Genomic DNA, 25,949 nt, shown 5'->3' with positions numbered 1-25,949 from the left:
CTAGGGACTGCTATTTATACTGGCGAGCAGCCTGTGTGCCAGCCGTTCGGCGATGTGGCTGCCGAGGAGGTAAGAGGTGCCTTCTGCTCCCCAGCTGCTGCGGGCAGCGCCGGTGGGGGAAGCAGCAGGGGTGAGGGTGGTGGCGTTGGGCAGCGAGCGGAGCTCAGCCGAGCACTGAAACACTGCTGCAAGGGGGATTTAGAGACTCAGCAGGCGTGTTTCTGTCACAGCTGGGGAGTCACGACAACTTCTCGGCATCCTTCAAGAACTGGGGGGAAAAGCCCAAACTGCCTGTGGATCAGTTGGATTTTTTTTACTGTTAACTGTAATTCGTTCTGAATGTGAATTCACCAATCGGCACTGGGGAGTGCCACATCTGTGGAATGATGTTTTGATCCCTCCAACCCCTGTGACTAACTCTCTTTAAAAAGTCCTACGGCTCTGGAAACAGTGCAATAGCGAGTATCTGTTATTTGTCTGATGAGGAAGGTGTTTGCAGGAGGAGGTGATGGAAAGGAAGGTGCTCTGGAGTTAAAAAACTTCTTTTCAAGATAAAAAGGAGCTATGTTTTTTCATTGCATTCGCGGAAATAGTTGATTTACACATACGAGGTTTTATTTTCCATTGCAATGTGTTAAGTACAGATTTTTAGCAAACAGAAAAGGCAAAACCCAAAGTACAAAGCAACCCACTTGCTGATTGCCTGTCGGAGGCACGTGTCTAAGTCAGTTTTTCAAGGGGCTTACGGTGCTGTCAACGTGACCCTTCCATTTTCCTTGCAGAAAAAGATTTACAAGTACAAGAAGGTGCTCAGTAACCCCAGCCGCTGGGAGGTGGTGTTGAAGGAGATCAGGACGCTGGTGGACATGGCGCTGACGTCTCCGCTTCAGGACGATTCCATTCACCAAGCCCCACTGGAGATTGTCTCAAAACTGCTCTCAGAGGTATGATCTCAGCCGTGCTCCTGCAAGACGCTGTCACCTTTTGATGAGAGACAAACAGTTAAAAGTCTGTGGGTGGGTTTTATTTTAACTTGGGCTTTCAAAATTTTTCCTTTAAATCTGCTCGTGACTTCTGCTGACTTGAGTGGAACTTGTACTTTTTAGGGAAAAGAAGAATTTGACCCATGTTAGGTAGATGTCTGGAAACAAAACAAAAAAACATTTCTCTTGAGGCTATGGGGTTTTGTTCGGTTATTCATGGTAAATTTGTTATGGGTCTGACTCAAGTCTTATTTCGAGTCAGTAGTAAAACTTCCCTTGACTTCTGTTCCACTGGCTTTGTTTGCAAGACTGATCATCCTTGTACAAGGCCAACAAATGTATCTACCAATAAATTCATAGCGCAGCTTTTTATTATTGCCAGTTCTGTCAAAGAAAAATAGTCTCCTTCTTCAGAGGTACCTATCCTTTTTTACATCTATTTCAAATAGTTAACTTTTTGTGGACAGGAAATTTAATGCCAAGCAGGTTTTTGAAGTCCAAGTTCTGAAGTGCAAAGATTTGGGATAACCAAAGAAGTTGCCAGCTGTTTGTCTTGCAGTAGGCTCTGTAACCTCTGAATAGATCATGCTGCTGAGAAAGCCAAAAGCACTTTGCTGTTGAAAACCAGTGACTTCCAGTAGGCTTTTACTGATTCCATTTTAGAAGAAGGAACTTAAGGAAAACTGCAGCAGCTGTTTTACTACCAAAAATGGTATACAACAATGCAACAGTTCTTTTATTAATTTTCTTAGAAACATACAGCCTGGCTACAGAAAACAAGTTTAAGAACTCTATCACTAGCTTTAGTTTTCCAGTTAATTGAATCCTGCTCTGGCATCCTGGTGTTTGTGTGCTTAGCTTTCGTGGCTGGGGTGACTTGAATCTGAAGGTGCTGAGGAAGAAATGGAAGCTTCCACAACCCCTCATAGCAGATTGTGTAAGACCTTCTTTAAGAGAATGATTTTAATTTGATTAATTTTATTCTAAAAATAAATAAAGGCAGTCTTGAGGCTTTCTGTGAGTGTCTGATGGTAGCTGAGAGTACAGTGTATGCTGCTGTGCCAGCTCAGAACTGTTTGCTCATTCATTTCTTCTGTTTGACTCTTGCAGAACAACAACTTAACCACTCAAGACCATGAGAGCATTATTGTGGTGAGTAACTTTCTGTCAAAATCCAGGAACAAATCCATATGGTTCAATAACACTTCTCTCAGTGCTTAAGCCTCTGCCCTACTGAAGTTGGGCAGATATGAAAGCATTTGTATCAGTGCTGATGAATTTGAACTGGATCAAACCAATTTGGCCTATAGGCTTTTGCGTGGTTTGTTGTTCCTCTTTCCTTGCTTCACAGATGAATAATGATATTTTCCTCTTCAAGTTATACAGCATATGTAGGGTTAATCTGCTTCCAAAATGGCCTCCTTACTGGGCTACACAGTGCAATGTTATATATGTACTTTAAATAGTCAAAAAACATCATTTCCAGATGTGCCCTATAAAACCCTTAGGCTTAGTAGTTTCCTGAGGGGCTAATGCTGCCATATACAGAATGTCTCCATCTCTGATGGTATGTGAGCAAGTGATTGTTTTTCTAAGTACGGATATGCGTATGTGTCACTGCAGTTTAACCCCCTGCTTACTTGGTTTGTAGAAATAGCCCCCTCAACTTGTTTCTCTTCCGCCGGTTGCATTTATTTAGACATAGAAATAAGTGTGTCAAATAGCTACCTTCTTCCTTGTGCAAGAAAACACGAAATCTCAAAAATTTATCAGAGAGGTGGAAATTGCTACCCCATCACTGTAATTTAATTTCAGTCGCTGGCAATTTCCAGGAGATTTTCCCAGCAGTCAGACCTAGAACTTCACCACCACCTGATCGTATCACGTCCCTGTGAATCCTTCTGCAAAACAAGGCAGCATGTAGCTGCCAGTAGGTGTGAATTGTGTGTAGCTGCTGCTTAAGATACCATTTTAGCTGGAGATAGTTTCTGAAATGGCATTTACTTTTCTTTGAGATCTGCTGTAGCTTTCATTTTCCTCTAGTGCCAAGGAAAGTTCAGGCTTCCAGTGAAAACTGGTTGTTTTGGGGAAGGATTTTTTAATAAAAGATGTCAGGTAGCCCTGCTGTGAGCAGGAAGGTTGGACCAGGTGGCCTCCAAAGGTCCCTTCAGCCTAAATTATTCAGTGATCCTGAGTGAAGGCTGCTTTGGGTCAGTCCTGCCCTTCTGCAGGTTGTGCCCCAGCCGTTAAGGAGTCAGAGGTTTCTGTCTGTTAGAGCTCACTGCCATTATGTAGCCAACCTGTGCTATTAGGAGGTACTGCTGTTGCTGTGTGCTTGTGTCATGTCGCAGAAGCACACGGTGATTTGCTGTGCAGACCAAACCGCCTTTCCTATCTAGATGTTGCTGGAACAGATCAATATTCCAACTCGTCCCTTCCTGGTAGGGGATCAGTCGCCCGTCACTGGGCGATGTGAGGCAGCAGGTTTCACAGAGGGCAAACACGGGCTTCTTTATGCTGCCACTTCTCCATACAGACTGTACAGGCAGAGCTGTGACCCTCTTGACAGTGACTGCTGCGGTTATTCCCTGCATTCAGCAGGAACGAGGCTGAACAAAAAAGCCCATTTTTCCTAGGCTGACAGCCAGCCAAGCCCCATCTCTGCTGCAGTGACGGCAGTGGCCGGACAGGTATAAGCACGTGGTGATTTTGCAACACCTGCCTGCTGTGGTTTGGCTGGTGCCATGGCTGACACTTCGAAAGGTGGATTCCAGGGAGATGTTTAGCTCGGGTGGTGGGTGGGCAGCGAGGACCCTCTAGTCCTACCAAAATCGTGTTGCCTTCTCCATCTCCTCTGGGCCACCGCCAGAGGCAGAGTGAATAGTTGCAGAAGGATGGCATACAAGAATGAACAGAAACTTCACAAGTGTTACCTGTAACCCAAACAGATCTTTGCAGATATGCTGGGTGTTTCATTGTTAAAATTCACATTAACCTTAACGTGCTCGTGTGTGAAAGCAGCTGTTGTGAAACAAGCTCATTTTGAGCAGACTCACTGTGGCTAAAGGCCTTAAGGAGATGAGAGGGAGAGCAAAAATCAGAACAGGCTGCCTTAGTAAAGCTCCAGATGCCATCCAGATAAAATATCTGGTGTTCGGTTGCTTAATACAAAATGTCCTAGCCGCTGCTTACAGCCTTACTTTTAAATGGGTACTGGGAATCCCTTCAGCTCGAGGTTGGAAAAGCCCGAAGGCACCATCACGTAGAGAGAATACATTGTTCTAGTACCATTTCCTAAATTACAAAGGAAGTAACAACAACATAAGTTCATTACACTCTCAGCGGCAGGTATGACCTCTAATGTATTTACTGAGCATAACCACATCAGTTGGCGTAGCAGCAAAGAAGGAATTGTTGATCTCAACTTGCAAAAAGTTATATTCTTGATTTTGACAAATAGAGGCCTTCCAGGTAGGAACAGTGCTGTATTTTTTTTCATGAATTATCAGCTGTATGTGAGCTTGAACTCTTATATAAAAGACATGTATTTGTTTGGTGGGTTTTTGTTTTTTTTTTTCTTTTAGAGAGATGTTATTACCGAAACAGTGAAGCAGATTTGTCCTTGCTATATTACATACTAAATAACTGATTTACAGCTCATGTTTTCATTGAAACCAGTATAAAAATGTTACTCTGCTGTGTTTTATGAATTTACACTGATGTAGTTAAAAGCAAAACTTTCCAGAGGATTCACAGCAAGGGTGTGCTTAAGCTTATGTGTAAAACACACAGCCCGCCTCTAATTTCTATACTGATACTTTTGTCCTTTTTTAAAAGTAAAGTGACCTTTAGTTTTGCAAGAAAAATGTTCCCCTGCAGAACTCTTACTCCAGTTGCAGCCTTCTAATTATTTTTTTTCTCTCTCTTTAATTTTTTTAAAGGCAATTGCACCTTTGCTGGAAAACAACCATCCTCCTCCTGACCTCTGTGAATTCTTCTGCAAGGTATTAGAGCAGCTTTCTGAAATCTAATAGTTGTATATGAGGGTAGTTCTTTGAGGGGATTGTTGCTTTTTTCTTTAACTCCTTGCCTCATGCCCAAATTGATTTCATCTTTTGGTCAACAACCGGTGATAACGGAAGAGTTGACAGCACCATTATGGTAAATAGATACATACTCTTCACACACCAGACTGCACAGTATTGATAATCCATGAGAGTTAAGATCTTCAGACTACCCCACCCCAGTCTGGGTACATGAGATGCCCTACTGTATGTTCTATTTAGCTAATGCAAAAATTGTTGGAGTCACTGGGTTCAGATGTGTTGGTAATGTGATGCATAACTCAGCCGTAATGGTTTTATGTCATGGGGTAATGGTAGTGGAAAGATCATAAGGACCCATCCTCTTTCCTGGAAAATCCAGGCTTCTGCTGCATTTTGCATCTTTTCTGTGCAGTTCGGAGGAAAAACTTCTGGATTTGAAAATACTACTTTTTCTCTAGGTCTCTTTGCATTTCAGTTTCAAGTCTGCTTTAATCTGCTTACTGAAGACTGGATGTACACTTGTAAAACAGTCTGGATGTTGCTTAAAGTTCCCACCCAGAGTTACTTGTCAGCAGTTACTCCTGCCGAAATCGTCAAGTTTCAAGAAACAACTCTGACTTTGTTTCACTTTGATAAGCCAGCCTTAGGGCCATTCCTAGTCTCAGACTCCGATACCTCCAAGACTCTGTGTTACCCACCAGTCTCTCATCCTCCAAGCTATATGGGCACTTATTTTTTTATGCTTTTGGTCTCTATCAGAGATAGCTACTTAATTATCTCTAAAGGTGTGGGATGGGCTGTGTATAGTTGCAGCAAGGGAAATTGTTTTTATAGGTTATGAACTCTCCCTCCTCAGCGATACTCAGAACTTGAGTGGGCAAGGCTAGTGAGTAGGCTAAAGTGTCTTCACAACTGGCCCTGCCTTGAGCAGGGGTTAGGCCAGGTGAGCTCCAAAAGTCCTTTCCTACTTGAATTACTCTGACTGATATATTGGGATATATCCCAAAAGCTATTAAATTCCAGTGAGTTTCGTGAAGAATAAGCAGTAGGGAAAGCAATTTGCACAGTTCATGAGCTCCCGTTGTAATTTTTTATTAGATATCAGCAAATCTGTAGGAGAGAACGGTGTTACAAGTATCCTATTCCCAGGAAAGATTAATTACCCCTAGATTAATAAAATCCAAGGGCTAATCTGTGCACAGGGTGTGAAGCCAGGGGAGACTCATTTTGATAATCCTGCAGCTCACAAAGTGACTTGTTGCTCCTTACAGCACTGCCGAGAGCGCCCGCGGTCGATGGTTGTGATAGAAGTGTTCACGCCAGTGGTACAGAGGATTCTCAAACACAACATGGTGAGTGAAAGAAACTTTACATCACAAAGCTGTGGCAAAGAGTAACAAATAAATAAAATATTTAAGGCAGTTGACTTAACTGTGATCTCAAGGATGAGTCTCATCACTCTATAGCTACACAAGCAGCTTCTTTTCACTAACTGGTATAATTTTAGAAACCATCCACTGTCCTCCTGTGTACAGCATGAATCCAGTAGAAAACAGTTCTTATTTCTCATTTTTATAACGTTATTATTATTTAACTCCTCGAGTTTACAGAACTAGCTAGAAAACCTAAGATGGCGAAAAGGTCGTATTCCTGGCTCCGTGCCTGTGCTCTCCAGACATGTAAACATTTTTGAATATTCTGTAGTGTTCAATGAAATATTCTGTAAATGTTATTCTTGGAGTTCAGGGTGATTTTTTTTTTAAAGAATCCAGAGCTCTTGAGGGGTCTCAAGTAAAATCTAAATGCATAGTGTAATGCTTGTATTTGGTTAGCTTCAGAGAATTGGGTATATTTACTGTACTTAACATTTGCAGATTGAAAATCAACATGTCTGTACCGCAGTGTGTAGTCAGAGAATTTACGGTGTCATATATTAATTGGAGTGGATTTGGGCACTTTACTGCTCCCCGGGGATTTCTGTACTGAATAGTCTTTTAGAAAATGTGTGTGTGTGCATGTAAATAAAGTAGTCCTTCAGGGGGACAGTGCTGTTGGCAGTAAACTTCATAACCTTAGGAGGCCACGTGCAATTTAGTGTGCTTAGAGCAGGAAACCTAGCTGTCTGTTCCAACCTTTGCCACTAATTTCCTCTGTGGTCTTTGATAAGTTCATGGCAAGTTCTGTTCCACAGTTTCCCACTTACCAAACGGAGAAAGAGTGCTTCATTTGTCTATTTTGAAGTTTCAAATGATCGAGGATAGCTCGTTGTGTTGCTGATAGCACCGAGTACGTGCAGGACTGGAGATTATCACGTGCTGAGTGTGCTGGGAGCACTCGGCAGCCTCTCCCTGCCTTTTGATCACAGCTGGTTGTGGGCTCAGCCCAAATGTTTGAGTCCAAGCACTATTGCTTTATTCTTTAGGAGTAAACAATATTGATAGTGTGCCTTGTTTTGTACGTGTTATGGTGACAGGTCATCAGATTATTTTTGGAGGTATTTTATTTTAAAGCTGTCAGCAGTGACGTGCTCATTATGATCTCTTGGGCTTTTGTTCTAATTTCGGTTAGGACACTTACACAGGTTGAAAAAAATAATGAATTGTAACTGCACAAGCTATTTTGCAAGGAGTTCCCATGAAATTAAGTGGCACCAGAGGATATACGAAGCATGTGCGGTCTCATGCTGTTGGACCAAGTTGCACCTGCTGGAAGGAACTGTTAGATATTCGGTGATGTGAATTGTAACGGATTCGCTGACAGTCTTTTTCTTGGGTCATACTGGCAAGGAATGACACTAGACTTGAAGGGAACATTGTTCTATCTAGGGCTATATTCACATTTTTGGTGATCTTCCCTAGTTTTACAGCCAATGAGATGTTAATACAGGTTGTACATTAGAAGTGCCTAAAACCAAAATAGGTAAGGAAGGATTCAGCACTTTGGGAATGTGTCTTCCCTTTCATAGTCCCCTGGTTCGTTACCACTTGCAGCATTTCTTTAAGATTTCGGTTGCCATTTATTTCTTCAGGATGACTCCTCTTCCCCAGACAGCTGCTTGAGGGATAACAGGGAGGGCTTGCTGTACTCAGCAGGCCTTGTTCACCACTTGGAAATTTAGTTTTGTAGCTCTGTAACACCTGCATAATAAGGTTACACCTGTGTAAATTAGCAGGAATGTGCTGCGGAATAACATTCACCAGATAGCCAATTGTATTCCTTCCACATCTCAAAATAGCAGGTAAGGCGAGGAGATGCTGGATTTCAGTGAGCAGGTGCCTTCCTGACTGGAAGCAACTGTGGAGCTCACCAGTCAAATTCATATTGTACCTGGAGTACAATAGAGAAAGAACTGACCTGTGGTTTTATAACTGATCGTTTAGTGGTCACTTGTCAAAAAAGATTTTCTCTAAAAGCAGAATAGGTACCATGTCAAATATTGAAATGTGAGTTCATGTTTGAGTTACTCTTCTAAGTGTAGTTACGAGTGGAAGCAAAAATGAACAACAATAAAAAATGCATTTCAAAATAAAGGTACAAAATTAAACGTATGAAAGAAAAATAACTGCACGTATGAACATTGAACATGCCTTTTGTTTTGGAATGGGTCTGGGGGGAAAGAGGAGATTGTACAGCATGCCATTAGTAGTGAGTAGCACATTACTTCAGCATGCAGTGGTATTGTGCTCCTGAAGCTGTCAGCATTACAAGAGAGTGAATTCAGCTGTGCTTGAATTGATTTCTTTTGAAAACCCACAGTTTCAATGTACATTGCAGGCATATTTCACCGTCTTCACTGAGTCTCTCCTTTTTGGACAGGATTTTGGGAAATGCCCTCGGTTGCGTCTGTTTACTCAGGAGTACATTCTGGCTTTGAATGAGCTGAATGCTGGAATGGAGGTGGTGAAGAAGTTTATTCACAGGTTAGTCACATTCAATTTTACAGTGTGTTTTCCAGTCCTGTGCACACACCCTTACATTACTTCTCCCAGCCCTGCTAACCTCTGTAGTTAGCTGTTACAGTAGCTGGTGCTTTTTGGTACTGGCAAACAGCAAATAAGTGAGAGGTGCCCATGAGGAGATGTTGCTGAAGGGTTTTTTTCAGCTTATTCTTAAGTATGGCTGGGGTTTTCTGCCTTTAACACTGGAGGTGAATGGATATTCCTTTTATACGCTGAGACTCAGAGCATTTACAGAGAGATTCCCATCAGCTTTAGACCCCACAATGATCACGTGTGAGCTTTCAGGGGTACTACATCAAGTAAACCGAGGACACAGCCTTCTTCTGAAGTAGGACTATTTGGTGGGGATTTGCAGGGTTAAAACACTCTGTTATGGCCTGTCTGAAGATTCCCCGAGGCTGTCTATCCAGTTCTGGCACCCTGTTCTGTCTGACTGTTTTTGCCCACAGAAGTTTTCATTGCAGTGACGTTGTCTTGGCTTTTGTTTTTCAGCATGCATGGTCCGACTGGACAATGTCCCCATCCCAGGGTCCTGCCAAATCTCGTGGCTGTCTGCTTAGCAGCCATTTATTCATGTTATGAGGAATTTATCAACAGGTCAGTATGAATTCTCAGTTCACCGCATGTTACTCCCAAACTCGTGGCGTCAAAGAGTTTTCATTCAGGCTGTAAACAAGATCGGCATGAGCATGGGTGTGGGTATGCAAGAGCGTGTCTTCATTCTTGCTCCACCCATTGCTAGTGCTACATGTGGGTGTTCTGTATGGTCACATGCGTGTTTTTGTAGGTATGTGACTGTATTTGTTATGCTTTGCATGTTTGAAAATCTGAAGACAAGAAGATACCGAATCTCCATTCACTTGTACTCACTGTGGCATGCTACGTGGCAGTGAGGCTGGCATGTCATCGCTGCGCAGCTTTGGCTCCTGTGCTTGCTCCAGAGAGCAGTGCTGGTGTGACAGGGAGCTGGGGAGCTCAGCGCTTCCAATACTGAAGTGCTGCAAGCTGCAGGAACTTTGGGGATGCAGTGCAGCAGCCAGCTGTGTGCTGACGCTGGCCACCATTGAGATGTTCCTCTGAGGCAGGCAGCAGCTGGAACTGGCCTTTAGAATAGCAGAAGGCGAGAGTTTAGCTGTTTAGAATAGCAGAAGATGAGAGTTTTGCTGTTTAGAATAGCAGAAGGTGAGAGTGCTCCACAACAGTCTCTGGGATTTGAGCACTACCCAGAGCAGCCTCAGTTTTCCTCCCTTTCTGGCACATGAAGTGGATGTTACACCTAAAGCAAAGAGAAGGGTAAGATCCTGAAGAAGGGGGTTGCGTGGAAATCCCAGGGTATCTATAGCTTTGAACCGGAGCTGGTTTCATGATGCTGTCTCCATTATCGTGGAAAATCTGATTCCTGACTTACCACAAAATAGATGCTGCAGTTCCTGACACACGAGCCAGTTTCCAGTAGACACCGAGGGTTCCCCTCTGCTATGTTTCCTGTTTGTTTATGGCTATCTGACTTTCCTCATGGTAGAGCACGGACAGGGGCTGCTTAATGTCCAACAGAAATTCCAAACGCGAGGGCTGCAGACAAATGTCTGGGCATGTACTGTAGCCAGATACATACTTGGACATGGATCCTGTTACAGCTTTGCACAACTTGGATGGGAAAGTTCACCTTTGTACTAAACTGGCATGTCAATTAGACTAATGAAAAGCTGAAATGTTTGCAGAGTAGGGGCTGCAGAACAGTCCTATCAGAGCCTTTTAATATTTTTAATTAGTTTCAATAATCTGATTACCCGGGAGAAAGCAATCCGGTGGGCTGGGGTGAAACACAGTGGGAAATTGCAAAAGATGTTGGTTTCTCGGTGTTGCCCTCTCCCTCCTGCTTTCTGCTGTTATGTCTGGTTATTGAAATTGTTTGTTTATTTTTAAAATTCAGCCGAGACAATTCGCCGAGCCTGAAGGAAATTCGGAATGGCTGCCAGCAGCAGTGCGACCGAAAGCCTAATCTCCCCCTCCGCCTTCTTCACACGAGTCCTGACCTGGTCTCTCAAGAGGCCACCTTGACTGAATCGCGGCTCAAACCAGTCATCGTCACTTCGAACGAGATCCACGTGGAAGTGGAGCGCAACAACACGGCTAACCAGAAGATGACAGCCAACGTGGGCAATGACAGCGAGCCCAACCTGATCGACTGCTTGATGGTCAGTCCCACCTGCAGCACCATGAGCATTGAGCTCAGCGCCCAGGCAGACAGGATCCTCGGCTGCTATGTCGAAATACTCAAGATGCTGTGAGTAACTGTGTTAAACAGCTCTTTGAACAATGTCATCCTAACAGTGGGGGGGCTTTTCCCACAGGCCTGGCGTTGTCAACATCTGTGACCAGCAAGCACACGGTTATAAATCCATCCCCAACACTGGAGGCCAGTGTCTGAAGGAGACATCTGGCACTGCCAATATGTACTAAAAATAGCATTAGGAAGATGAAAAGGGAAAGCTGATTTGTACAGTGAGCCTCAGGCATATTACAGAAGACAGGATATTGTTGCCAGTGGTTTCTCTTTTGTTCTTAGCCACCAAAAAAAAAAAAAAAAAAGATCTATTTGTCTCCTGCAGGGCTCTGGGGATTGCCTGAGACAAAGCTAGAAAAGACAGGTCCATTGCTGGTGCAGTGGTAGGCAACACTGCTCCCCTGGCTTCAGAAGAAGGTAGATGAGGCCAGTGGCTTTCACTTAGGTGTTTTCCCTGCATGTGTCTGTAGATGTTTTAGGACTTGCTCAGATTTACTTCTGTTACAATAGATCCTCTGTTTGTTGACTGATTGCTTTCATACAGCAAACCTGTATTAATGAACCAGTGCTCAGATAACCTTTAGTATATGATGGCTCTGTGGTTTCCTGGGAGGCAGATCCTCTGAATATCTTCAAGAGGAATGTAGAATAAGAAATTCTTTAGGGAAAGCTTCTTTGTCTCCTGGATAAATAAATGAAATGAAGGAGTAACACAAAAGGTAGACTGCAGGATAGAAGCTTGTAATAAAACCATGTGTTGATGAAGTGTAGTAAACCAACCCGAAACAGTTTTGTGGGCTTTGACAGCCAGCTCTGTTACTGGGTTGCTTATGTCTGTGGGCAAACTTTAATGACTATTAAACAATGTAAGGCTTAATGAAGTGATAGTTGATTTTTTTAAGATTACATGATAGTGGGTTAAATTTGGCCTCCTCTGTAAACTGTGAGCATTTGGCTACACTGAAGTCAAATGCCAGCTTGGGTATTCACTCTCTAGGAACTGCTTGAAGTGCCATGATGGAGGATTTTGTGAAAGTTTTTCCCCACGTTTTCAGTGTTTTCAGAATATATTATGCCAATTTCAACATAATGCCTTCACTCACTCCTGTGCTGTCTTGCAAATGCATTCATAAGCACACACCCAGAATTGGAGGCAGGATAAATGAATCCAAGATACTGTTCCTATTACATTCTTGAGTGGGAAGTTGCTGAAGGATGATTTTTTCCCCCTTGCCTAGCCTCCTCTCCCCTTAAAAAAAAAAAAAAAGTTTGCATTAGAATAGCACAGTATCTGGCTTTGCTTTATCTGATGGCTTCTAAGTCTTCATGCACCCAGGTGCTGCATTAAACATGTGGTGTATTTATCCCTGTCCCCTTGACTCTAGATGTTTTCCATAAACACTATGAACTCGCTCAGTCCCAATGCTGGCTTGGGTGCCAACTCATTAAGTATTGACGGTTTTGGTTTCATCATGCAGCTGACACACACTTATAAACAAATTCACAAACGGGCATGTTCTTCCTCACGGTCTCCCTAAACTTTAAAAGTTTGATATGCCAGGTCTCCATTCCCATATTATTTCTTGCACAAAGAAATTATTTTAGTTCACTCCATACCTTAAAATCACTTTTTTTGATGTGTCCTTTCTTTTTTTAATTTTTAATCAAGTTCTTCAACAGCAACAGTGAAAATGGTAATCTGTTATTGCCGTTGCACAGGTTGTAGGGTAGAGCAGCTTTGTGCCCTTTTCCAGATTGTACACTGGCAATTCTGAAGGGCAAAGCCCACAAGACTCGTATAGTGCAGGAGCAGTGATACTATACAATTGGTGCAACTTCCGTTGGATTGCCTTGCCAAAGTCCACACCCAACTTTAGAAATCACAACCTATGAAAATATAGGACAGTTTCTAAGGCAGAGCCATAGCTGGTATATATTGTTGTAGCCCCACTGAATTGGGTTCACTTCTTTTCATGTTCACTCCCTGATTTTTTATTTTATTTTTTTGGCTCCCAAAAACATTGCTGCAGAAACTAGTTCTGCTCCTGATTCTGCCACTGGCATACTGGGAGATCTTAAGATGAGTTGCTTCTTTTTGTGCCTCATTTCCCTTACTTGTAAATGTAGGTAAAGATGTTGAAGGACGTTTTAATAAACAACCAGTGTTGGAAAAGCACTGTAGAAGGGCCAGTAGTTACTGACAAAAATGCCAGAGAATCCCGTTGTGATGCTGACTGTTAGCATGCTTAAGCTCTTCTTGAACAGTCTTTCTGATGCTCTAAATACTGTTACTGTACTTTGAAAAATGGAGAATGTGAATAAACAGAATTGGAGTTCATGCCAATAGGAAGAAAACATTCATTATAAAAACAACAGCTATCCAGGAGCTGAGCTCTCAGCGGGCAGTCACTAAAATAATGTTCTTATTAATATCAGTGGTAAGCCAAACATAAGTAAGTTGCTTAGCATTGAATTTAATTGTTCTTTTAGGTGTCTGACTCAATATCATCATCAAAACAAGAGTCACCAACAATGATATCTTTTTTACATAATTAACTTAGGGCAGAGGGGAGTAATTTATTTAGGCAGATTTTAATTATTGAAAGTCTAGCAAATAAGAGTTCTTAACAGTTATCTTCAGCAGAGGACATTTTATTGTTCACCTAACTCCTACACAATACATACTTGTGAATAAAAAGCTTCTAATATTGATTAAAACGTAGCAGCGGTTATTTAATGATCACTGTAAGATCTCCCTCTTTGCACAGAAGGCTAAATGTGCAGGATAGAAAATTCAGCTGTGTGGCCATTTCCAAAGCACCAAGAATATCTCTGACCCTTTTTCTAATGTAGTTGAGCAACAAAACACAACTATTGCATACGAAAGGAAAACGTAAAGTCATAGAGTTTAAGAAGTTGGCAGATGACCATTTTAAGATGTCTGGGCAGATTTGAGAGGAGAGGGAGTCTCTAGCAGAACATGATATTTTTGTCCTGTGCTCAGAAGTGGATCAAACTTCTGTGTCAATATTCCCTAATGCATCCTGGACTCTGTTAGGGTTACTCATGCCAGCCAGCGCCTCCTGAATGCGACAAGGCTGAAGTTGGTGCGTAGAAAATGCACTAAATTAATTGAAATCTTTCTGTTCATCAGATTGAATTAGAGGATCTGAGAGCTGCTCAGCACTGTCTAGCTCCTTACTTGCATGTTAATGTTGCCATGCATCAGGGAATTGGTGGTGCTAAATTTGCTTCTTTCAAAACCCCAAGTCGGGGGACTTGGTCGTCTTTGTATTATCTGATGGAGTTGTCTAAAAGATGTTTGATCTTGTCAAGCTGCTTGGTCTGAAGAAATGAGCTATTTCTGAGCAGTTGCTCACTGCCTCTTTATTATGCTCTAAAGACAAAGAGGTTTTGGGGCTCGTGGTCTCTCAGCGATAAGACCAACAGCTTTCCAAATGCCAGCGTCTGCAGGAGCTTCCCCTGCCTTCTCTGCATTCCCCAATAGGTCAGGGGCATGCTCTGCATATCCCCAGTGGATTCTCTTGTGTCATGTTTATCAGGGTTGCCCTGGGCTGCTAATATGTTTTGGATTGTTTGTGCCGCACATGACATATGGGCAGGTTTTCATTTTGGTGAAAGGTGATCCTTGGGAAGGAAAATGTATTATGTGGACAGGCCAATGGCAACCGTGGCCCAAAGGCAAATCCACTGCGGCGGGGGGATTATTTTTGCAATACTGCGGCTGGCCGAGGTGGTGGCCACGACGAGCACGGCCGCTTTGTCGGGCTCCTGGTGCAGGTCGTTACCTGCAGCCAGAGCTGATCCCTCTGCCTCTCTCTGCCTGCTTCAAATGCTCCCAGCTTGTGCACGAGCTCCAAACGGAGCAAAAAAAAACAAAAAAAAAGGCAGCCGTCTGAAATGAAAGAAGAGGGTAGATGAGATGAGTGCAGACAGAAATAAAGTGTTTTTGAAAAGGGAAGAGGTGGGAGGAGGAGAAACACCGTAGGCTTTTAATAAGTAGTTTAGTTTTATTCTTGTGCTATGTTTGTTTCATGTTTCCTAGCGCAGATTGAAGGGATTACAGGTTGCATAGATCTTATGTTCAGGTCCCACTCATGTGACCGAGCTCTATATATTTCATAGGAGACAGTTTTCTTCCTTTCTTCTCCCAGGAAAGGAGGCGATGGTGTGTTTTCACTGCTCTCCCGCAGACCTTGCTCCACAAATGGATGCAGCACATAACCCCCAGCTTTCATCAGTCCAGTTCTCTCTGCGATGTTTTGCTTGGTGTTGGGCTATTACAAAGCAGCTTTTTTTTCTTCCCATTGCAATTTCCTTTGAAGAGCAGCCATGAAAAATTGATTGGTTCACATTATTACTAATCACAACTCTCCAGATTGCTCAAGGAGGAATTTTGGTGGTGTAACACTTAACGTGAGATGTCACGGGAACTAAGCCTCGAAGCGGGTTTCAGCTTTCAAGACTCTGCTAGGGAAGATTTGTGGCTGCTTTATCTCACGTGATGCGAAACACCTTGAGCATCTTTCAGTTTTCCCACTCAGCCTTTTGACATTTGGGTCTCTCTGCTCTAAATTCTGCTCTTGAAGTTATTTCCGCTGCATCGAGCAACAAAAAACTGTCATTTTCAGAGTAAAATCAGCCGCTGGTTTAGGAGGAATTTCCAAAGTATGTGCATAATAATAATAACAAAGATTGTGCTCATTAGGCTCCTCGGCTCTTTGAGGACATGGAGGCAGGCGCTGTGGTCTGTGCGTGCCACAGTGTTGAGCTGCACCCAGAGGCCACTTGCACGAACTACGGACTATGTTCTTGCACTTACCAAACAGAACACGATTTTTGATGGGGGCAAAAATTAGGCTCAATGGCTTTTAAAGTGAATGGCATGGGCATGAAGTTTCTTTTTTGGGTAACTGTAGTTTGACATGTGATATGCTTTGTGCCTCAAATGCTAAAGAAGAGGAGAGGAAAACCAAAAAGATGTATTCATCAGGGGACATAGCCAAGACTCTCAAATGTTATTTGCTTAGTGTTCTGGGGAGAACCAACGCTGAGGTTTTTGCCTGGTCAGTGCATCCTCCATTGCCGGCCTGCCTGCCTTTTAGCTCCAACCTCGTACCTGACTAAGCTCATTTGTGGTTATTTAACCAGCGCGGGTAGGGGAAGAGACATCTCCCTGAACTCAACACGGTGTTGTGGTTCTTGGCCTGTTGGCAGAGGAGTTTCAGGAAGGAAACAGCTGGGAAAGTACATGCTAGGATTGTCTGGTAACACACCTGTGAAAAGGGCAGGGCTGTTTGCCGAAGTACCTACCGAAAGGCACGTAGTTGCATATGGCATGGGAAATAAAAGTGTTTGTATTGAACTTGGGACTTCTGCACAGTACTGTGGAAGAAGAGCTACTAACCCATCCCATGGGTTTTTGTACAGCATTCATCTGCTTTTTAATATCCTAAGCTACTACGAGATCCTAGTTCTTGTGCGTTGGTTACTTTGAGACATTATATTGAGTTATATTGGTTATTGAGATATTACATGTTTTTGTAACCTGGAGTCATACCACTTTTCGGCAAGTGATAATTGCTTCTCTGATGGATTGTTAAATGATAATTATTCTTTCAATTAAATTTTTTTTACGTTGCTTCTTAAGAGTACCCTGCTCAGGCACACCTAGTTTCGTTGTGTCCATGAGCATGCCTTGGTGAACTGTCCCACATCGTGGGTATTAACCTCTCTTAGTTTATGGAAACCACTCTCTTATGTGGTTCAAAAAGTGGGTGAGACTTCTGGAAATGCATCCATTTAGAACCTTGTCTTTGCAAAAAATGCATCATTTTGGAACAGTTCCTGTGCATATGTTGCCTGTTTCTAATGCTATCAGTAGTGCTGTCCGTTTGGGAACATTACGCTTCGTTCCTTCCTAACGAAACATCAGACTTGTGTGCCAAGTTTGCAGTAAGCTGCAGCCAATAATCCAGCTTTTGAAACTGAAACCCAAAGGGTAACAGTGGTAAAAGGAGACTGTAGGATCTTCTACGTTGTCTTGTACAGACACCCCAAAGTGTTTTGCACCATCTTGCTGGGTTCCGTTCCCGGTTCTGGTGCTGACTTGCCAGATTCACTTCTCCTCTCTGTTCTTTGCTTCGTTCAACTTACAATGGTCGTGCCCGCTGTGCAGTGTGTTGTTACTGCAATTAATTAGTGGTAACTGATTGCTGGCTGTCCGAGCTCACTTGAAGGAGACGGGTGGCTGCATGGGAGGTGCTGTTCCTATGCGAGGAGCCGGACTGGCCGCGCTGCAGGCAGATCGAGACAACACACTGCCAGGGTGCTTTGCGCCGACCCATGCAGGCTGCAAAGCTGCTAAAGGATGTTCTCTTTACCCTAGTTCATGTGAACATCCCCTTCTGGTGGCTCCTCCTAGGAGGGCAGTGCCGTATATTGACAGCAGAGAATAGAACAGGGCATCAGCTGGCAGCAAACACGACTGAGAGGAGCCACCTCTTACAGGGTACGCTGAGCTCTCTGCACTGGTATCCTCATCTGTCCTCTTTCACTCTTAATTTGGGGATTTTCGAATGAATTGCGAATGTGCACAGCAATCTTTGGAAAAGTTAAGTAAGGTATACAAAAAAAAGTGTCAGATGAATGCCACACAATTATTTTCTAAATCAGCCTGTGGAATTGTATTTGTTATGTGTGGGTCAAAAATGGGGGCTTATCTTTCTTTCTACAACTAGACCGATGCCTTCTAGCAAAGGAAAATAAATTCCAATTAAATGCAGAATAGAGCTGTAAATAGCAATGGCCTGGTAATTGCTGTACCAACCTAGATGAAAGTATTACTTAGTGATTAAATGTCAACAGGTTTCATAAACAGCAAATGTCTTTAAGTTGACATAAAGAAGGCCTCTCATTGTAAATACCAGATTTATTGTGTCCCTGTGGAGAATGTGCTGAAAGTGGAACGGGAAATGTCACCATAGCTCTTTGGAGTATCTCAATAAAGCAAAAGAGTTGTTGATGCCTGCAGTAAAAAGCTTTTGACTCCTCGAACTAGCTGTTGACAAACCATATTCCATGCATGCTATCCTGGTAATAAAAATGTTCCTCTTTCAGGTCAGACTATGATGACTGGAGACCAGCCCTGGCCAGCTTGCTTCAGCCTATCCCGTTTCCCAAGGAGTAAGTTTGCCCTGTCTTAGTATTTACTGGGTAATTCTTGTTAATGTTGTTTTATGGTGAAACAACGTCAGGTAAAACCTGACTGCAACAGGGGCTTTGTGCCCCCAGTTATTGAGGTGGGATTCAGAGTTGATTTTTGCAGATAGAGGCACCCAAAGTCTTCCTCACCTTCATCTTCCTTCCCCGATTCTCTAAGATGATCTTAAAGAGAAAAGTGGTTAACTAGAGACAGGCAGACAAGAAAGGAAGGGAAGCTGGTGAGGAGGAGGAGAGTAAAGTGAGAGATTTAGTGGAGGAGGATGCTTCACTGGCGTCACAGAGACTTGTATCGTTTGTATTTTGCATTAAATGAAGAAGCTACCCTACGGATCAGCCAGGCTCCCTCGGAAACCTATTAATGAGCAGTAGTGTTTATAAAATGCAGACCTCCACGGACAAACATTACAACCTATAATTGTACAATTTGCTAGCTTATCACATCCCCTAATGACCTGGTGTCTTGAATCAGGGAGGTCTAATCCTCTGTGCCAGGTTACCTGGGCTACAGCAAGAGCTTGGAAATAGGCAACAGAGGCATCATTTGCCTAAGTCAAACTCGAGTCCTGGGGGAGGTGTAAGCCGTACCGTGATGCAAGGCACTTCACAGAATGACCATTAATTGCTTTACTGATGTATGATATTAATTAGTTGTGAGCATACTTTGATTGCATTGCAATTAAAGAATTCACCTGACTGTTGGAGGTAGCCAAAATTCTGTTCATAATTATATAGCTGTATTGTAAGTCTTTCACTTGGTTTCTTCTGACCCCGAAGCTCCCACTGACATTAGCCTTGGATGCTTGTTTAAGACAGAATGCAGGAAGAATCACAAGATTCAATCCAAGTGCTATTTTTTCTTCATTTTTTCCCCCTAGATTAACGAAGGAGACTTTACATGATCTTTTCTGGAAAGATTATTCTTTTTGTCTTTTTGTCTTGTGTGCTGCAGTTGCTTAGCAAATCCTCTTATTATCTGAAAAGAAATGAAAAGTGTTTTCTTTCTTTCTTTCTTTCTTTTTTCCCTTTCCTCCTCCCAAATCCTCATGCTATTCTGTTTTGAATTTCAGGGCGCTTGCACATGAGAAATTCACAAAGTAAGTTGGAGCTTGTTTGTTTCGTTAAGGGGAGTGATTACTTAAAATACTTGTACTAGTCAATAACAGCAGTGATGCATTATTCAATATTGTGTCTCTAAGGTTTTTTATCTGTGTGGGGCTGTGAGCATGTTCTGTTAGCAATATAAAGATGTAGTTTTCTTTGTAATTTACTGCGACAGCAGGAGCCCAAGGACCAAAGGCACTGGATGCTGATAGAATTTACAAACCAGTTTGTCACTGCACATCTCTGAAAGCTTTTCTAGACTGTTTTGAATAGACTGTGTCCTTGGTAATCACTTTTAGACCTCCTATTTCCTTCCTGTGGAAGCAGTTCAACTTGTTTCTCTTTAGAGTACATCGTTTAAAGTGTAATCCAAGAGAACTGTGACACTTGTGTGAATACTGCAACCAGCAGCTGCTTTTTCTTGTCCTTTTAAATTTCTTTTTTGTTTTTCTTTTCTTTTTTGTTTTAGGGAGCTGAAATACGTGATTCAGAGATTTGCAGAAGACCCGAGACAAGAAGTGAGTTCAGTGACCATTTTCACAGAGCATTAATTGGAGAGATTGCGAGTATGCTTGTTCAGAGGATCCTTCCTGAAGCAGTTTGTTTCAAAACATGGTGTAGTTTTGCTGCTCTTGAGTCTGTGAGGGATTAGTAGCCACTCAGGATATACTGTTTTAGTATCAATGGTTTCTTGCATTATATGTTGTCACCTCCTTGTCTGAGCTCAGTTGATGTCCTTGCTCTTCAGTAAACTGCAACCAGCAAGATTTCCCCAGTTTCTTGATTCTCTCCCAGCTTTTTGTGTTCCATATGAAAAAAAAAGGGAAGCAAAATCCATGGATCCATACAGCTTACAAAAAAGCAGGGTTTATTTAGCTGTGTTTCAGTTACATTGTGTGCAAATGACCGTAATTCTCATAAATTAGCAGGAGAAAGGGGATAGGAGGTACGTTACTGGAATGAGTGCATAGCTGTAGCATAGCCTCACGGTGGCTGACTGCTTCATAGCTGCACATGTAAAGTGTTTAACATAATCAGCTCTGGCTGGGTCAGAGGGGACCTCTCATCCACATTCATATTTTTGTGCCAGCATAAAGAGAAGAAAGCTCCCCCGAACTGTCGGTGAGGAGCCCGTGTTGTCATCATTGCCCGGAGCTCATGGTTTTCATTGTTTCAGCCTTTGTAAGCAATAGTCACCCTTGCTGAATAAGAAAGGCTTTATTTTTTAGAATGGCACCAGGATTTCATCTGTCACTATCGTTACGTCCCCAAGTAAGGGGGCATGGACTTTACTTTCCTTCTGACCTCCTCAAAAATTAAATCAGAATGTCTGTGTCTCTTCAGGGAGGAAAAAAAAAAAGGAGGAAAAAAAAAAAGCTTAATGATGACTCCTCTGTTAAGATGTAGGACTAGATATAGTTATCTCTACAGTGGTACCAGTTCTTCTGTGCATCTTCTACCTTATGTGTCCCTGTTGCATTTTCTGTGTTGGCTTCTTTCACCCAGACTCTGGTGAAGTCTTGTTACAGCAAGACTAAGAGTTTTTCGTGATCGGAATGAGCAAGCCATCAGCCTCTGCATTTCATATTCAGATCATGTCAGAAGTATAGACACATGCTGGGAGGACAGGGGGAAAACAGCAGAAGCTTTGAAATTTGAGTTTTTTTTTTCTTTTTCTTCTTTTGTTGTGTTTTTTTTTCTTTTTTTTTTTTCCTCAAGTGAAAAGAACTGTTCTAGATTAGAGCCATTTTGTGTTTGATTTCTGTACAGGGAATGAAAAATGACATGCAGTTAGTAGTGATATAATTTCCCTCCTCCTTTATAACACAAAAAATGGATTTTGTGAGTAAAGACTTGCTGACGTGTAAATTGGGGTAGTAACCATGAAACTTCCAGCAGCCCCCAGTTTTACAGTTACCTCTGTACGTCCAGCGTGGGAGACACTGGTAGTCATTGGCAGAAACTGTAACCTTCCCAATGTCTTCTCTTTTGGCAGGTCCACTCATGTTTGCTGAGTGTGCGGGCTGGCAAAGACGGCTGGTTCCAGCTCTACAGCCCTGGAGGAGTGGCGTGTGATGATGATGGAGAGCTGTTTGCCAGTATGGTACGTGTCTGCAATGATGTGAGTTTAGTAACTTCTCTTCAGTAAGTAGGTAATGCATAGCTGGAGATAAGAAGCTTTACATGTTTTTTTTTTTTTTTTTTTTCTTTTCCAAAAAAATATCTAATTCATGGTTCTGTAAGCCACAAGTATTCACTGGGAAACCTAAATGTTTACGGTGTCAAATCCATTGCTTGCAGTCAGAATTTGGTTAACTTTCCTTTTTTGAACTTTGGCTTTTAACTCGTAGAAGGACTGGAAAGAAAATAACAGATTTGAATCCCTGATGCTGGCACTGTTTTTCTGTGTCACCTGGATCAAGTCACATAGGTCTCACTGTGTCTTAATTCTCCATGTATCAAATAAAATGGAACTTTCTACTTCCTTCCGTTAGCTAGGGGAAAAACATCTGTTGATGTTGGTTGTTGGCATACAGTGAAGTGGCTTTCAGGGGGATATACGCTTCGTGCATCTCCCATATGCTGAACATTTTGGGACATGTAGAACATGTATGTCTGGCTGTACTCTTAACTTAAATTGAGATTGATCCAATATCTGTGAAATAGAATGGACAAAGACTGTTCACAAAAGGGTTCATGTGTCTTGTGTCTTTTTGTATTTGGAAAGAAAATGTCTACAAAACTAAATACTTTCTCCCAAGAGCTTTTGTGGTCCACGATATTTATGAGCATCAGGAGATGGTGTGCATGAGAAAGCACAGTGCTAACATACATGAATATGCAGTACTATTGTGCCCTTTGCAGGGATGTCCATAAATACTTAAAGAGCTGCTAACAACTAACCATGAGGTTTGAAAAACCTCTTGTTCCAAGATGGGTCTTACATTAATCTTAGCATCAGTATTTTCCATCTTTCAAGAAAACCTCCAAAAAAGCTTAATGATGATAACTGTATGAAATAAAATCTCATTTGGCTTGAAGCTCACCTTTTTTAAAGGTCATCTGAGCAGGTGGATACTTAAGAAAAAAAGATTTTGTGTTCTAAAGGCCTTGCTGGCAGCAAAGCTACAAGGAAAAAGAATTGCATGGTAGCACATGTTCTCTGTAGAACTGACCCCATCATGGAATGGGTGTGATATTTTTGGCACTGTTGAACATAGCCCAGGCAATACCATGGAGCAGGGAACGTATTTACAAGCTTATTGCAGGGTGATACTGGTTTGGAGTCTACATGGTGGACTTCAGACTGCGCAGGTGCCTGAAAACTACAAATTCTCACATAGTGCTCTGCTAGCAAGCAGGTGAATCAGCCTGGGCCATAAAATAAGACTTTCAGCTAGGAACCCGAAATTCTCTGCAGTTAATATTTAGGGCATTTAAATGGGAAATGATATTGCCAACCTTTTTTGTGAGAAGAGACTCTCGTATTTGATTTGTACAAGTAGCTTTGCATTCCTGCCATAGGTGTCGTTGTGTGATATCATCCAGTGCTTTCTGGAGCTAGGAGAGTGTCTGCAGGACACTTTTGTCAGCTAGAGGACTCAAGGGAGTTTTAGGAGGAGCACGTCTTTCCTTTCACGGCAACGTGAAAGGAAAGACGTGCGTTTTGACCTTGTTCAAAAAGTCACTTCCAATCAGCAATAAAGCCACCAAGAGACTGCAGCCATAATAGTAACGAAGGCCTCCTTTTCTTTAGGTTTGTTGCAAATACTTAGATTTGACTGCGTAACATTTTCTCTTCTAAATGCATGTTTTTCTTAGGCTCAAATCTCTAATTTCAGCTTTCTGTCTCTCAAATAGGTTCATATTTTAATGGGATCCTGCTATAAAACAAAGAAGTTCCTGCTTTCACTGGCTGAAAATAAATTAGGACCTTGCATGCTACTGGCTTTGAGGGGTAACCAGACGATGGTAGAGGTAAGCCCTAAGCATACATAGTCGTACGGGTTTACGAGCAGCACTCAGATTCAGTTTCACACTGCCTTTCCCAGAATTAGATCTAGTGGAACCAGAGAAGCCGAGTTCAGGTCTGCGTCGTATCAAACACCAGTAGCGAGTAGTTGTGTTTGTTCCCCTTGATTAACTGGAATGAAATACTGTTGCTCTGCAGATGAGAGTGTGAATTACATGAGAGGTGGCTGCAAGAATTTTTGGACCGAGAGATTGTTTGCTGTGATTCAGTTGGAGAGACTGTGGTGGGAAATAAATGGCAATGAATGTACAGGCTGTACCGAGGGGTCAGGGTGCAAGGCAACGAGACCTTTCCATGACTCAATGCCTAATGCTTGCCTTGCCACTTGCAAAATCAGCAGTGCCGTGAAAGTGCATTTATAAAAAATATTTGCTTGTATTAAAATGCATTTTTTTAGTGCTTAGGATAGGTTATTTTTCTTGCATTAATAGCAAATATTATTTTTCTGGGTTTCTTCAGAGAAGTTTCTTGATAAATGCCATCTTACGTTTTAAAGAGAAACAGAGGGTGATTAAATAGGTGGAAGGAGTTGCAATTTTTGCAATATAATGCTATGTGATTTTTTTCATTATAAAATAAAATGAAAATGCAAAGTTTTTATTCCCTCCATAATTTCATTGATATGATGTGTAGCTGAAAATGAAGGACAACATGGAGGAGGCAGGTTGTGTCCCACTGGAGTTGTCTCCCGGAGTCTGCCTTGCTCCTGGGGCGAGTCAGGTGTGTTCCCCATGAGCTGGAGGGTGTCCTGGCCACAGCAGCCATCTCCCAGCATCATCTTCCCCTCAGACCTTTCCCCATCTGCCTCATAGGCCGGGTGCACCTCACTTGCATTCTGCTTACACAGAAAGCCCAGCACTTAGGGATGGAAAACCCAGCACTTGGCTGGCTGCATGGCTCTGCTGCTCATGCATAATACCCCGAGTCTGTCACTCCGCAGTCCTGCCGGTACCTGGGAAATACTGGATCGATTGTACCTGCTCTGATGAGGGCTGTGGCATGAAGCCATCTTCCAGGACTGATGCAAAGTAATTGCACCTCTCAGTCAGAAGGAATGAGCGCTAATGGAAGACAGGATAGATAGGGTGACTTTCAGAGATTAGAGTTCATTCTTTACCAATAAAAAATGTGTTTCTTGTGTTGGGAAGTCAGTAAATGTTGCTAAGATCCTGTAATCTAGCCTATATAATGCATGCTCTAAAAACGTACCCAGTAATTTAAACTAGCATGCCCATGATAATTAGGATATTTGGAAAAAAAATGAATTTAAGGACTGCAGTGACCACTCTTCTTTCATTCTGCTATTAGATTTTGTGTTTGATGCTGGAATACAACATCATCGATAATAATGACACGCAGCTCCAGATCATCTCTACCCTGGAAAGCACAGACGTGGGAAAGAGAATGTATGAACAGCTGTGTGACAGGCAGAGGGAGTTAAAAGAGCTGGTATGTCACCCTGCATGCAGTATTGCCATAGCACATTGTGGTCTGTACTCTCCAGAAATGGAGGTACAAAAGAAAGACAAGCAGGGTGTGAAATTCCTGGCTAACAACAGGATGGGAGCAGTATTTAAAGGATCTTGCTGTGAATGTATATGCTGCGTGATATTTACTGATGTGTCTAATCCCATACTATGTTTCTGAATGATATTCAATAACCTGCTTAGAACCTGCATGGAAGAATAAAGGTGAAATCTTGCTGCCTTAAAATCTTGTAATTCAGCTTGTCAAATTCTGCCACCTTTTGACATATGAGTAGCAAATGGTTCTGGGGCTGGCCAGCATTTCTTAATGCTTTGACATACACGTTTCACTGAGGTGTTCTTTAGGTCTGGACTGCAGAGCTAGAGCCTATGAGAAAATGAATTTTTCCTGATTTTATTGACAGGGTCTACAGATTGAAGATAAATCTGCTCTCATTAGCACTTTTTCACCTCTGCAGACATACCTACAGTCTTCCTCTTCCCCTTTTCACATTTACATTTCTCTTCTACAATCCCCTTGCTCTGTCTGAAGAGAATATGCCTTTTTAAAGTCAAGCAAATGATTTTATCAGCTGCACAGTCACATCCCCCTTCGCTCTCAGAGTCCAGCATTTTAAGGCTGCTTCCTTTAAAGTGAAAGCAAGGGAATAAAGGCCGGCCGAGTCAGACGAAATGCTGACCCATGGCACGGAGACTGCTAGCTGTGGTTAGTGGCAGTCCCCTGGGTAGCAACAGGCCTGCATCTAGCACGCTCAGAAAATAATCAGTCAATGCAGAAAAAGCAGGGAAGAGGTGGAAGGGCTGGCTG

The 25,949-nt window shown here is 42.5% G+C and overlaps 1 protein-coding gene across 1 annotated transcript in view; it reads left to right on the top strand.

The window, feature by feature from the left end:
* LOC121076938 (c-Maf inducing protein) overlaps positions 1-25,949 on the top strand; it is a 127,307-nt gene that overhangs the window by 94,922 nt on the left and 6,436 nt on the right. The window contains exons 4-16 of the mRNA XM_040571593.1: positions 783-944; positions 2,094-2,135; positions 4,925-4,987; positions 6,301-6,381; positions 8,846-8,949; positions 9,481-9,585; positions 10,922-11,275; positions 18,416-18,481; positions 19,588-19,614; positions 20,091-20,139; positions 21,618-21,725; positions 23,483-23,599; positions 24,963-25,103. Coding sequence (XP_040427527.1) covers positions 783-944; positions 2,094-2,135; positions 4,925-4,987; positions 6,301-6,381; positions 8,846-8,949; positions 9,481-9,585; positions 10,922-11,275; positions 18,416-18,481; positions 19,588-19,614; positions 20,091-20,139; positions 21,618-21,725; positions 23,483-23,599; positions 24,963-25,103 — 1,419 coding nt within the window. The remainder of the gene's footprint in view (positions 1-782; positions 945-2,093; positions 2,136-4,924; positions 4,988-6,300; positions 6,382-8,845; positions 8,950-9,480; positions 9,586-10,921; positions 11,276-18,415; positions 18,482-19,587; positions 19,615-20,090; positions 20,140-21,617; positions 21,726-23,482; positions 23,600-24,962; positions 25,104-25,949) is intronic.

Source organism: Cygnus olor, chromosome 12, assembly GCF_009769625.2.
Source record: "Cygnus olor isolate bCygOlo1 chromosome 12, bCygOlo1.pri.v2, whole genome shotgun sequence".
In the NCBI taxonomy this organism is placed as follows: domain Eukaryota; kingdom Metazoa; phylum Chordata; class Aves; order Anseriformes; family Anatidae; genus Cygnus; species Cygnus olor.
Note: the sequence above shows the minus strand (reverse complement) of the source record. Positions and strands in the feature narration are given on the sequence as shown.